Source organism: Microtus ochrogaster, chromosome 1 (genome assembly GCF_000317375.1).
Source record: "Microtus ochrogaster isolate Prairie Vole_2 chromosome 1, MicOch1.0, whole genome shotgun sequence".
Taxonomy (NCBI): Eukaryota; Metazoa; Chordata; class Mammalia; order Rodentia; family Cricetidae; genus Microtus; species Microtus ochrogaster.
This window is the reverse complement of record NC_022009.1, coordinates 50,694,557-50,707,181: the sequence shown is the minus strand read 5'-3', so window position 1 is coordinate 50,707,181 and position 12,625 is coordinate 50,694,557. Positions and strand designations below refer to the sequence as shown.

General features: G+C 38.5%; 1 protein-coding gene across 1 annotated transcript in view; it reads left to right on the top strand.

Annotated features, from left to right (window-relative positions):
• The window catches only part of Wdr60 (WD repeat domain 60), a 54,605-nt gene that overhangs the window by 10,548 nt on the left and 31,432 nt on the right, over positions 1–12,625 (top strand). Inside the window, exons 6-8 of the mRNA XM_005343692.3 lie at positions 664–732; positions 1,388–1,604; positions 9,801–9,903. Of these exons, the coding sequence (XP_005343749.1) occupies positions 664–732; positions 1,388–1,604; positions 9,801–9,903 (389 nt within the window). The remainder of the gene's footprint in view (positions 1–663; positions 733–1,387; positions 1,605–9,800; positions 9,904–12,625) is intronic.

Below are 12,625 nucleotides of genomic sequence, written 5' to 3'. Positions count from 1 at the left end.
TGCCTTGCCAGTCCTGGGATTAAAAGAGTGTGCTACCACTGTTCTGCCTGCCTCTGTCTACCAATCAGCATAGATTTCTGGTGTTTGCCATCACAACCAGCTGTTAATGTTCATTTAACAGATAATTAAAAAAGTCTGTCATTAAAATTTGAAACTAAACCTTAAAAATGAAGCTGATACTTTTAAAAGAGAAATTAAGTGATCAAGTTATGAAACAGTTTGAATCAGAATTGGTAAACAGTTTACAGAAAAGATTAAAAATGTATAGCTACTGATTGCAAAGATCTAATTTCTTCCTATGTATATTTGGCTTTATTATTCTAGTTGCTTAATGTTTTCTGAGACCCACTGTAGTAATTTGTTCTCATACACACTTTCTGAGATGCCCCGTTTTTTTATAGAATCCGAAACAACTGTTCTGTATCTGGTCACATGTGTATTATATAATGTTCACTAGAGTAAACATCTTTTAAACATTTATTACTTTTTCATGGTGAAAACTTAAACTTCTTTTAGCTTTTTAAAATGTATAGTGTGTTCTTACAAGGTTATCTCTTACAGTAATTCACCTCTCAATCCCTAGAAAACAAGGGTTTCCAGCCTGTTTGCAATAGTGAAGCTTATGGTTGAATTTTTTATTTCATATTTGACTTTTGCTTCCAGGAACCTGAAAAGGAAGACATTGATTTAGAGGCTACTGCGGCTGATGAATATTTTGAAGATGATTTTGAAGTATGTATAAAATTTAAATTTTTCTCAGTTTAACAATGTCTTCTTAAAAATTAGTGCCTGTGTTGTAATTTTTTTTTTTTTTGAGTCAGGGTTTCTCTCCTAGAACTCAAGAGATCCACCTATCTCTGCCTCCCAAGTACTGGGATTAAAGGCGTGTGCTTCCATTGACTGGTGCATGTAAAGTAATTTGGTTAGCCTTTTCTCTCTTGTCCATGTCTGTTAAGTTTTGATGTAGATCTGGTCATTACCTGTGCGAAGCTTACTATATTCCCACCAGTGCTTGTCCTCACTGTGTTTGATAATTTAAGAGTTTTACAATTTAACCCCATTTTAAGTGCACTGTATTCAAGCATTTATGTGTGTGTGCATATCTAACTATATGTGTGCATAACCCTTCACAGTCTTAGCACAATTTATTTATACTTCTTCATATACAAGGTTCTATGTCATGGTTCATTTTCAGAAAAACAAAGGCAGCAGTATATTGCAAATTTACAATTTAGCAATATTAAAATCAGTGCATTATAAAATTTCCTTTAGCAATAATAAGGTTTTTTTTTCTTATTTTGAATCATAAATTGTGATGTTTTGTTTTAGGTATTAACTCATTTGTGATTTGTGTGATGGGTGCTAAAATCCTTATTCTTGTTTATAGGATTATGAAGATGACTTTGAGGTTTGTGATGGAGATGATGACAGCAATAATGAGCATGACTCTAAAGAAAAGGCTGAAGAACTTCCTCTAGCCCAGAAAAGGGAGATACAAGAAATTCAAAAGGCAATCAGTGCGGAGAATGAAAGGGTTGGAGAGTTATCTTTGAAACTGTCTCAGAAGCAAGGTCGAATGGAGTATGAGAAGGAGCCCTGGGAAGGTATAGACAGGGACACTTAAAACTGGGAAACATGTTCTGTGAGCTATGTAGACATTTGCTGAAAAGTTCCACAAGGTGGGCAGATTTTATACTTGATATATCAGGCAATGCTATGCGATGTGCCTATGGCACAAGACGTGTGTTGAGGATGGCTATGAAATGTCAATCACCGTTCCTATGTACAACTATGTATGTTGCCTTGCATTGTTAGCCTCTTGTGCAGCCTCTAGGCGTGTGTTCTTATTCCCTTTGGTGATGTCCTTCTCACCACCACTTGCCTCTGCCACAACCGCCATTTGTTCCCAGACCAAAGAGGGCAGATATTGCTCGGCCCTACCTTTTCTTTTGGTCACAGCCATTTCCCATGAAAACCAAAAGGACTAAAACGCTCCTTTCAATTGTCTAGTAGGTTGGTGACAGAATTCCCCTACCAGTTCATCCTTTTTATCTAATTAAGAAGGAAAGGTTCTAACCCTAACATGGTAAAACTATATACAATAAGAATTATTATCAAATATTGTCCAGATAGAAAAAAAGGTGATAACCTTAGCAAAAATGAAACTACACACAACAAGAATAATTATTAAGTAAGAAATGTATTCTAAATGTCCAGTCCATAAGTAATTGGCAGATTTATAGAGATTATTCCAATAGCTGTTCTTTCTTGAAGAGTCCAAAGTTTTGCACCTAATATGTCTTTTGTCAAGATTTGAGAGAACTCTGTCTAGTCTTCATCCCCATCAAAGAAATGAGAAGGAAAATATTACCTGAGTAAGCAGGATGTGCAAACAAGTGACTTCCAAAATGTGAGAACTAACAGAAACAGCTGGCTGCTGGGACAGTCACCTAAGGTTCCTCTACAACCTTGGGGCATGCATCTTTGGCCTACAGGTCTAGAATATCTGACAGACCTTTTCAGTAGCAGGAAATTTTGAAGGACTGTCCTATCTTGTCTGGGCAAAATTTGGCAGTTGCTTTTCTTTGTGTTCTGCTTGTCCAGTTTGGACAGCATAACTGTCAGCAGTTAAAGAAAGGGCAGTTTCTTGCCCTAAGGGCTAGCTTGTGTCACAAAGAAAGCAAACTTCATATGGTGTGTCTTTGGTACCCATCATCCTCTTTAGAAGTAGATTGATGCTGCCAGGAACAGACGTATCTCATATCAAAACAAGTCTAAGTTATTAAAACACTTTAAAAGCCATATTCTGTAGGTCTTTAAAGTGTTTGAAGATTACCTATATACCTAGAAAACCCAACTAATTTGACTATAAGTTTGATAATTATGGGTGACTGTTAATCTGTTTTTCCTTATTATCCAATATAGCTTTTATGGGCTAAAACTTCACATTGCATAAATAAACAAGCTGTATCAATATGAGCTGTATAGATAATGTCATAAGCAAAAATAGAAACAGATATACAATATAAGGACAATAACCTCAAATTTGTAACAAAATACAAAATATCTGAAATGGAAGTAGAAATGTATATACAATATAACAAAAATAACCTTAAATTTGTATCAGTATAAAAATATTTTAAACAGAAGTAGAAACAGATATACAGTATAACAAAAAGAATCCATGCCAATGTAAATTATTTAAAACTAATAGTTGCTGTTTTAGTCTGAAATTAGATGTAATAATCTATCTTTTTAATCCTATCATATCTATCCCCCTTTTTTCTTTTCTGAACAAGAACCCTGAGTCTAATCTCTTTTGTTCAGCCCTATAACTTATAACAACTTTTAACTAATCCCCTATAAGATGACAGATATTCATAACTTTGAGAAAGAACAAAAGCCACCTACCCCACCTCTTGGGAAAGTAGAAGTCATGTTCTTAAATTACTTCCTACTGTCTGGGGCTGATGGCATCACTAGAGGACCCTGAAAAAAACTGAAACACTAGTCAAATTTTGGGAGAACCAGATGTATCATTTGTCACCAGTCTCTGAGTAAGGGGAAAGTGTTGAGTTTATGTGAAGTCCTAGCTGGAGTAGTGCATGAGGGTGGACCATCTCAGCTTGGAATCGTCCTGAGCAGTTTGTAGTCCAAAGCTGATCTTTGGGTGGTGATTATCTGTTTGGTGGCATTATTGCAATCCAGGTAGAATTGTCATTGTAGGGGGCCATTATCTTTTTGGAGACTTCAGAGATTGCTGTTAGGAAAGTTTATTGTTTACTGTAGAAAACTTAAACATGTCAAATGTTATATGCTATAAATCTTAGGAAGGTTAAAAGATCATAATGTATTAAATACTTCTGGGATATCTAGGCTTAATTTTTAAACATCTGTTTAGACTCAATCATGTACAGGAAGCTACATGAAGCTTAAGGTTAGAATTGGTTAATACTTATAATCTCCTTAATACGAAAGCAGAAAGTTTAAATTTTGAGATAGTACTTATATCTAAGAATTTTTTTTTTTAAAAGAGCCAAAGTAAATTCAAGGGGAATGAGATTATTGACAATATGATAGTCCCTAGATTTATTTTTTTGTTCCATACTAGGTGGCTTTTCTGATATGAGACAGAGACTTTGAGTTTTCTTTTAAAAAACATGCTTGGGTTTAGAGAAGGAGAGAGCCACACTCCAATTCGAAAGCTGCCTTTAGTTTTTAATTGAGTTGGGACTATATAAAGACTACCTGTTTAACGTGGTGGAGACCAGTAGAGACAGACAGTTCTATAGGTTTATGAAATTTTACCCTGTTGGAAGTATGTTATACCATTAGGCCAGATTACTCCTTTTTTTTTTTTTTGGTAATTTTTTTCCAGATAGTTTTTCCTCCTTCTTTAGATGCTTATTTGCCCAAAGATCTTTAAATTTCTCCAAATGGATGTTTTTATTTTCCTGGAAAGACAAAAACAAAGCCTATCTTGATCCTACTTTGGTGAGTTTTCCCTTTCAACAGGTTGATCCACCACATTGGTCTCTCCTATTGGAATTACATCTTTATTAATTTTGATGGTATCCATGCAGTAATAGCTAAAGCAATTAGTTATTACTGCAGTGTAATAATGAAAATGGAAATATGAAAAAATAGTCAGTAATCACAATGTTTGTCTGCTACAGAGGCAGCCGAGCTATTAGGCAGTATGGATTCTTAATGTTCTATAAATTGAGAGTTAAAAACATGAGGGCCAGGGCTGTCTGGGCTTGTCAGAAGAAAGGACCCAGCCTTCTTTCTACTGTGTGGACTGGCTGTAGCCCAGGTATTAGTACCATGAACTCATGGTGGAGTGGCAGTAAACCTAGATCTACATAATAAATCTGTGAATAACCTTTTTATTTCCCACATTTATGTTTGGCATGATCTCTTCATTAGCCTTCTTGGTAAGATTAATTGGTCACACTCACATTATTCCTTAGAAAATAGGAACTTCAGTTTTGGCTCTCTCATCATTAGACTAGTACAGGGGGACAGAACAGAGGTGATTACTGTGACAAAGCCACGCTCAGTACTGTAGACAACAATTCAAAAGAAGTTTAATAGTGCTTCTTCTTGTGTTTCAAAATTTTCTTTTAGTATTGGCTAGCTGTGTGAGCTTGAGCTGTGTTCTAGTTTCCTTTCTGCTGCTATGGTAAGATACTGAGACTATAATGAAGGCAGGGTCTGGAGAGAGAGAGAGGTGGAGCTTCCCCCTAAACAGAAGTCAAAACAGGAGCCCAAGCAGGAATTTGAAGCAGAAACCCTGGAAGAATGTTGCCTGCTGGCTTGCTGTCTGACTTACTTTCTAGCTCATGCTTAGCTAGCTTCCTTATCTTAGCCCTGGACTACTGACTTGGGGATGATGTCATCTGTAGTGGGTGGAGCTCTTCTACATCAGTTAACATAGTCAAGCCAAGTCTATACAGACATGGCCACACACCAACCTGATACAATTACTCAATTATGATTTTTTTTAAGTGATTCTAAACTGTGTCATGTTGACAGTAAATGCTAACTAGGACACTGACTTTTAGTCTCTGTTTTTAGTTTCTGTAAGGGTGAGACCTCCTCTAGAGTGGTAATTAAATAAGTTAATAGATATGGTGAGCTCAAAAACATGAGCAGTATCTATAAGTGCTAGGCTATGATGGCTATGACTCCTGATTAGTCATCACATTTGTAGCAAACTGTACCTGTTTAGCTAACCATGACTGCCATAAGGTTATTTTAGGAGAACATTCTTCTGCCTCCTAGGGTTTATTTGGTTATAAACTTCTCATATTACTATTTTTTTGGCTGTAGAAAATGGATAAATACCTTTTTGTAGTCGACCAAAGTCAACCATAGTGTCTGCAAGAATTTCATAACTTCAAAAGGCATATGTTGGGGAATGAGTACCAAATGCTGAGGGTCCAGAGGTGTCGCTTGTGTCCCAGTATTTGCATCGGTGACTTTAAAGACAGAGACAGGTTTCTTCATTTTAACAGCTGGGACAGCAATTCTCTCAAGGTCTAGTTGGAGCTTTGTAGTTGGTATATTAATGTTCATGGCATGACCTACCCCAGGAAGTGCCAAAACTTGTACTTTGGTCTCCTCCAAAACCATACCCTCTATATCACTGGCCCTCTGCTTTGAGGATCAGTGAGATTATGTGCTCAAAAGGCCTCTTAAGGTATATAAAACTACAAGATGGTCTGCATCTTATACTCTTTTTAAACTCAAATATATGTCCAAGAGGATTGAGGAGACAGGTTAATAATACAATTAAAATAAGCATGTTGATAACAGAGAACTCTAGGAACTCCTAGAAGAAAGTGGTGGATTGTGGATGATTGTTTCCCTCAGGAATGATAGACTCAGGAATTTTTTTTTTTTACAGTATGAGCCTTTTCTGTCAGCCCAATAATGAGGATATCATGTCTTTTGAAATCTGTGTCCTGATAAAGCATGTACCTACAGTTTTGATAATTTATCCCTTTTTGCAGATTAAGTGATTTATATAATCTTCACTTATACTTATTTCTGCTTTTTAACTATTTTGTATTTATATACTAATTTTCTTATTTTAGCGTATCATTCTTGTCATCTGTGGACACCCTCCCCCCCGACACACACACACATAAACAGTCCTATCATTGCAGGTAGTTCCAAGCCCAGTAGATACTATATTTTCTCTTCCCCATACATTCTTATGCTTCAGTTTAGTTTGGAAATTAGGTACAATGAGAGGTTAATGGTAGCAGAAATAATATAGCATCTGCTATATCCAAAGCTAGGTGAATGTGGGCTTGTCTTAGTTAAAATATTTTATAGTCCTCTACTTACACATCTTGTGTTGATAGGAGGTGATGATCTAAACTGAGATGAGTGACATGGGCACTGGGATTTATCTAGATTACTGCTTACCTGCCAATAATATGTCAGAAGAAGCATTATTTTTGGGTGACCCTAGATCACTGGGCCATGATGACCAATGGTTGTATATCAGGAGCCACAAGTATCCATGGCAAGGAGTCTCAGTTGTTGTGTAAACATTTTTTGAAGAACATTTTAATGGGAAGTTGCATTTCTTTCTACCACATTAAAATGTTCCTGCTGAGGTCATCCTTTGGTGATGATGAGGGTGATTTTAATGCTGAGTTTTATGCAAGTCATAGGCCACAATTTTGTGTTTTAGTATCTGCAATTCAAAATGTTAAGGCAGCGTTGATCAGTTTTGGTGATGTCCACCTTGCTGGGCGTACTTCATCTTCATCTTTCTGTGCTTTGTAGATGACTCACAAGTTCTTCCAGGACCTCATTTATTGACATTCTTTGTTGGCCTTCAGTATTTTCTTCTACCTTTTCACTGTGAGCTTACAATATCATTCCTCAGCTGGGCTTGTCCTGGATGATGTCTGTGACTTCCCAGTGAGTCTTGCTGCCACTCCGTCAGTCCTTCCAGCAGTCTCCAGTTTTAGCTTGTCCATTGCAGTGTTGAAGAATGTTATTGCATCTGTTAATGAATCCCAGCTCCACATTCTGTCCCCATCAGGACCTGTGTCGATTATGATCATATGCAGGACAGGCATATCTGGTCTTGTCAAGCACAGAGCCCTCATCTGAAGGGGCTAAACTAGAATGGTGTATTTGGTATAAAAATACAACCTTGAGGTTTTTATTTTGTTGACAGATGCCTTTATTGTTAGTAAGGCTTTAAATACTAACCCTTTTTCAAGATGGCTGTCACCAACACTCCTTGACTCAGTTGCTGGAACACATGCAAGTGCCTTGCTTTTGTGAATGTAAACTTCTGGCTGTGTGCACTGTATTTGCTTTGTCATGCAGGGTACTTTATGTAGTGCCAGAATTGATCCATGCTTTCATGTTTTAAGCCCTGCTTCCTTCTTTTGCAGTTTTGTTTCTTTGATAGTCTAACTGTATAGCCCAGACTTGTCTTCAACTCTTAATTTTTTCTGCATCAGCCTTCTGAGTGCTAGGATTGTAGGCTTATATCTGCATCTTCCTAGTTTTGTGACTGTGGTTTCCACCTGGCATCTTTCAGAAGAGCCTGGTTTTGCTGCAGTTGAGGACTTGCTTCAGGTGTTGTCCATCCTCCCTAACCAGCTTCTTCACCTGCAGGTGAGGGAGACCCTTGCTGAGGCCTTCATAGCCTAAGTGCTTTCTGAAAGGGTTGTTTATTTTTATTTTATGAGTGTCTTGCATATATATATATATGTACATCTGGTGCTTCAGGAGGTCAGAAGAGGGTATCAGACCCTCTGGAACTGGAGATAGGACACTTGAGAGCTGGGAACTAAACTCAGTTCCTCTGCTAGAGCAGCAAGGGCTGGAGCACTGAATGACCTTTGGCCCCCGAGTGCTTTCTGATGCAGCACTCTGCATCAGCTTGAACATGTTCTCCAGCGCAAGTGTAGTGCCTTGCCCTCCTAATTAGGCTCACATCATGTACTGATGTGGAAACTTTGCAGGTTAAGATGGTGCAGCACATGTAGTGTGAATTTCTTATTCTTCATGTTTTCATGAATAGGGGACTTGATTTTACAATTGAACTCAGCAGCCTCAAGGGGTTTGTTTTTCTTTCCTTAAATTGAGGACATTCACTTTTTTATTTTAAGGAAGGTCTTTTTAAAATTTATTCATTTGTTTGTTTGTTTATTTATTTATTTATATGTGTGTTAGACCAATGTGCTTGTCCATGTTTTATGTTGGGGTCAGAGGGCAACTTTCTAGAGTTGGTACTCTGTTGTAATAGGGGAGCGGGCTGCTTTTCGTCCCGCCCAGCCGCCCAGCTAGCTTTACCCAAAATAATTACACAGAAACTGTATTCATTTAAACACTGCCTGGCCCATTATATCTAGCCTCTTATTGACTAACTCTCACATCTTGATTAACCCATTTCCATTAAATCTGTGTAGCACCACGAGCACCATGGCTTACCGGGAAAGATCCTAATTTACATCCATCTCGGGCCAGAGATTCATGACATCTGCCTGACTCTACTTCTTTCTCTCAGTATTCTGTTCGATCTTCTCTACCCACCTAAGGGCTGGCCTATCAAAAGGCCGAGGCCGTTTCTTTATTAACCAATGAAAGTAACACATAGACAGATGACCCTCCTACACCAGTTCTCTCCTTTCATCTTGTGGGTTCTCAGGTTGTCAGGCTAGTTGGTAAGTTCTGCTTCATCTGCTACACCATCTGGTGGCCTTGAGGAAGGCTCTAATGGTTCCTCTTTGGCACATCCACATTGCTCTTGCCCTTTTAGGGCATCATTAGGGGTTCCTTGAGTCTTAGCAGGGTGATACCAAGAGCTGATCTAATGGCTGTGACTGCAGTGACAAGTAATGAACTGGGGTCAGGGAGCACATCTAGCCTGCCTACAGGATGGCTCACATTCTAGCAAAACATTGTGAGAGTTCATCAAGCTACTCAGAACAACACGCAAGTCAACGCTTACCAGCTGTTGGTTTTGGAATTACTCATTTAATAACTTTGAGACCACAATTGACTGTAGGTAAACGGAGTGAAACCACAATTGAGGGTTATAGTTTTGTTTTTTTTTCCCCAAAAGTACATAGGATAGAAATAGAAAACTGTATTTTATACATATATTCGTAAATATTTCTAAAACTCTTACTGGTATGACTCATCAATTTCAAGTAAAAATTATTGAGTGCGATTTTATATGTGACTATAATTGTTTTACTTTTTTTGTTTGAAGGAGCTATTTCATTATCACAAAATAACTTTTTTCCCTTATGCAGATGGAAATGATTCCATTTCCAGAGCCCCTGTTTGTGGAATTTTTGTGGATTTTGTAACAGCCTCACATCGCCAGAAGAGCCGGAGTCAGGCCCTCAAACAAAAGTAGGTATATCGAGGAATTTGGCACAGGTATTTGTGTGTGTGCACACGTTCTGCTGTGGATGAAATCCAGGGCCTTGTGTACTTTAGCAGATGTTCTCATTGAGCTCACCTCGGCTGTAGCTTTGCATTAGTGCATTTTAATGAACCCTTTCTTAACACGCTCTTCAAACCAGAGTTTCCCACTTTTCATTGTTGACTGTTGAGGTAAATTGGGGATTGAAACCAGTATTTTGTGAGCCATGTCCCTAGCCTGGTCAATTCCTTAATTAGTACTACGGTTCCCTTTGTGTTCACCTCTTATTCTGGTCACTGTTGTACTGTTCTGTATACTAGGTGCTTGCTCTCTAATGACTGACTGTTGTGACTCAGTCCAAGAGCCCATGGTCGTTTAGACTCCAGCAGAATCACAGTCATACATTTCTGATCAGGTGGACAGAATCTTGCTAGGCAGATTGAGCTTGGCTCATGTTGCATTGTGACTTTGTGACAATGATCTCTTGAAATATAGGGAGAAGCCTCCATGACCCAGTGGTTTTTGTATTTGTATGCTTATAAAACTATCACCATGAAAATGATCCCAAGATCTGCCACCAGCTCAAGCATTAATCAGACCTTTTGAAGCATGGCTTTATTTAGCTGTGGAGTGTCTAGATGTCTGAATGTGGGAAATCATTCTCTAGGCAGCACAAGGTGGCGCAGAACCCTGGAATACTCACCTCAGAGCAGTCTTTCAGATGAGTTAAAAAATGTACGATTTTGATCCTGCAGTGGCTGAAGACCATAAATTAATTTTGGCCTTTCACAAAGTCTATGATAAATCAGTGATGTTGAACCATAGTGGCTGCAGAGCAAGGCCTGGAGCCACAGAGAAATGTTGCAAGCAGGATAAGAGGGTCTGGGAAGAAAGCTTTTTTCCTCTTGACTTCTTTCCCTAGTCTTCCACCAGATGGGCCTTGAATGACCAGTGAGTCAATAGAAAAGGTGATGCTGCCAGTGCACAAATGGAATCATAACCTATGCACTCACAGAGATGAATACTTCCATGTTGAGCAGATGAAATGTTAAAACAGTGTTGTGTCCCAGAGTCCAGTGAGTGCATAGGATAAAATCTCGACTGAAACATCTTGACGAGACCTTTGAAGAGGTAGTTTTCTAGGATATATCAGATGTATCTACCCGGTGACGGTACTGAGCAGTGTACAGTTGTCAGAGCAACATTCCTTTTCGAATTTCAAAGAATTAGAACAGGACTCTGTAGATGGAGTGGCGAACTGCATTCCTGCTACCTGGCTCCCGGCCGCCTGGCTAGCTTATGCCCCGAAATAACAACACACAAACTGTATTCATTTAAACACTGCCTGGCCCATTATATCTAGCCTCTTCTTGTCTAACTCTCATGTCTTGCTTAACCCATATTTAGTGATCTGTGTAGTACCACAAGGTGGTGTCTTATCGACAAAGATTCAGCATGTCTGACCTGGCAGCTTGCTCCATCGCATCTGACCAGAGAGGAGAGGCATGGCATCTGGCTCACTTCCCTTCTTCCCAGCATTCTGTTCTGTCTACTCCACCTACCTAATTTTCTGACCTATCAGACCAAGCAGTTTTCTTTATTGATTAACCAATGAAACAACAGATTGACAAATGACCTTCCCACATCAGGATTCTACCTCTTTCTGTGATGAACAGTTTGTATCAAAAAAGCAAAATAAAACAAAAAACCCAAAAACCTCCAGTTGAAAACAACTGTGAAATTTGGGTCTAAAACATAGTAGTAAGCGCACACTCTGAGATGACTGCATGAAAAACTAGTAACAGCTAGGACCACCAGTACCCAAAGGACCAAGCTCTGCAAGACAAGTGGAGAGTGCCAACTTTGTGTTGCTCTGGGAATCCCAGAGGCTGTATGTGGTTTTCAACATGCTCAATTCAGATAGAAAGCAAGAGTAGGAACTTTGGCATTCACTTAGGGCTAGGGAGATGGAAAATGAAGTCTAGGATTTTAAAGTAGCAGAGTTCTTGCTAAACACCCCTGACTTTGGTTAAAGTTCCTAAGGCCTCCATGCTAGGAATAAAGGCAAGGCTGAAGTAGATCTGATGTCATAGATCATGACACTGAGCCTCTGCTCATCCTAACAGGACCTGTTTAGTGTGACCTACTTTAGTGGATTCTCCTTTCCAGGAAGAAATTAAAAAGAAAATATCCAAAATTTCTACAAAATTTTCTACTCAGTGCCTATGATCCACTAAATCACTAGACACACTAGAGACTGGGGTCAAGTCACTAGAACCAAAAGCGAAACCAGAGTAGTAACAGGACCATGTGTGATCCTGAGAGCAAATCATTTGATCTGCATTTTTAAAATAAAATTATAATAACATGGTTATGTATAAATAAATTAACAAGCAATGAATTTGATCAGAACATTAAAATCAATTAGACAATCAAATTTTAGGTGCTTTCTCCAAAAATACAATAATTGAAACTAAAAATTCGGTGGCTAAGTTAGTTTAATAGCAAGTTATCAGAGGTGGCAGGGTTAGGGAGCTGGAGAGAGGACAGTGGGAAATTTTCAACTTGAAGAGAAGATAAGGAAGTGGAGCTTATAAAAAAAGAGACTGTAAAGCCACGACACAGAGTGAGAATTATCTGGTGTGTGTAATTGAATCCCAGGAAGGACAAGAGAAAGACTAGGGTAGAAGCTGTATTTTAAGACATACT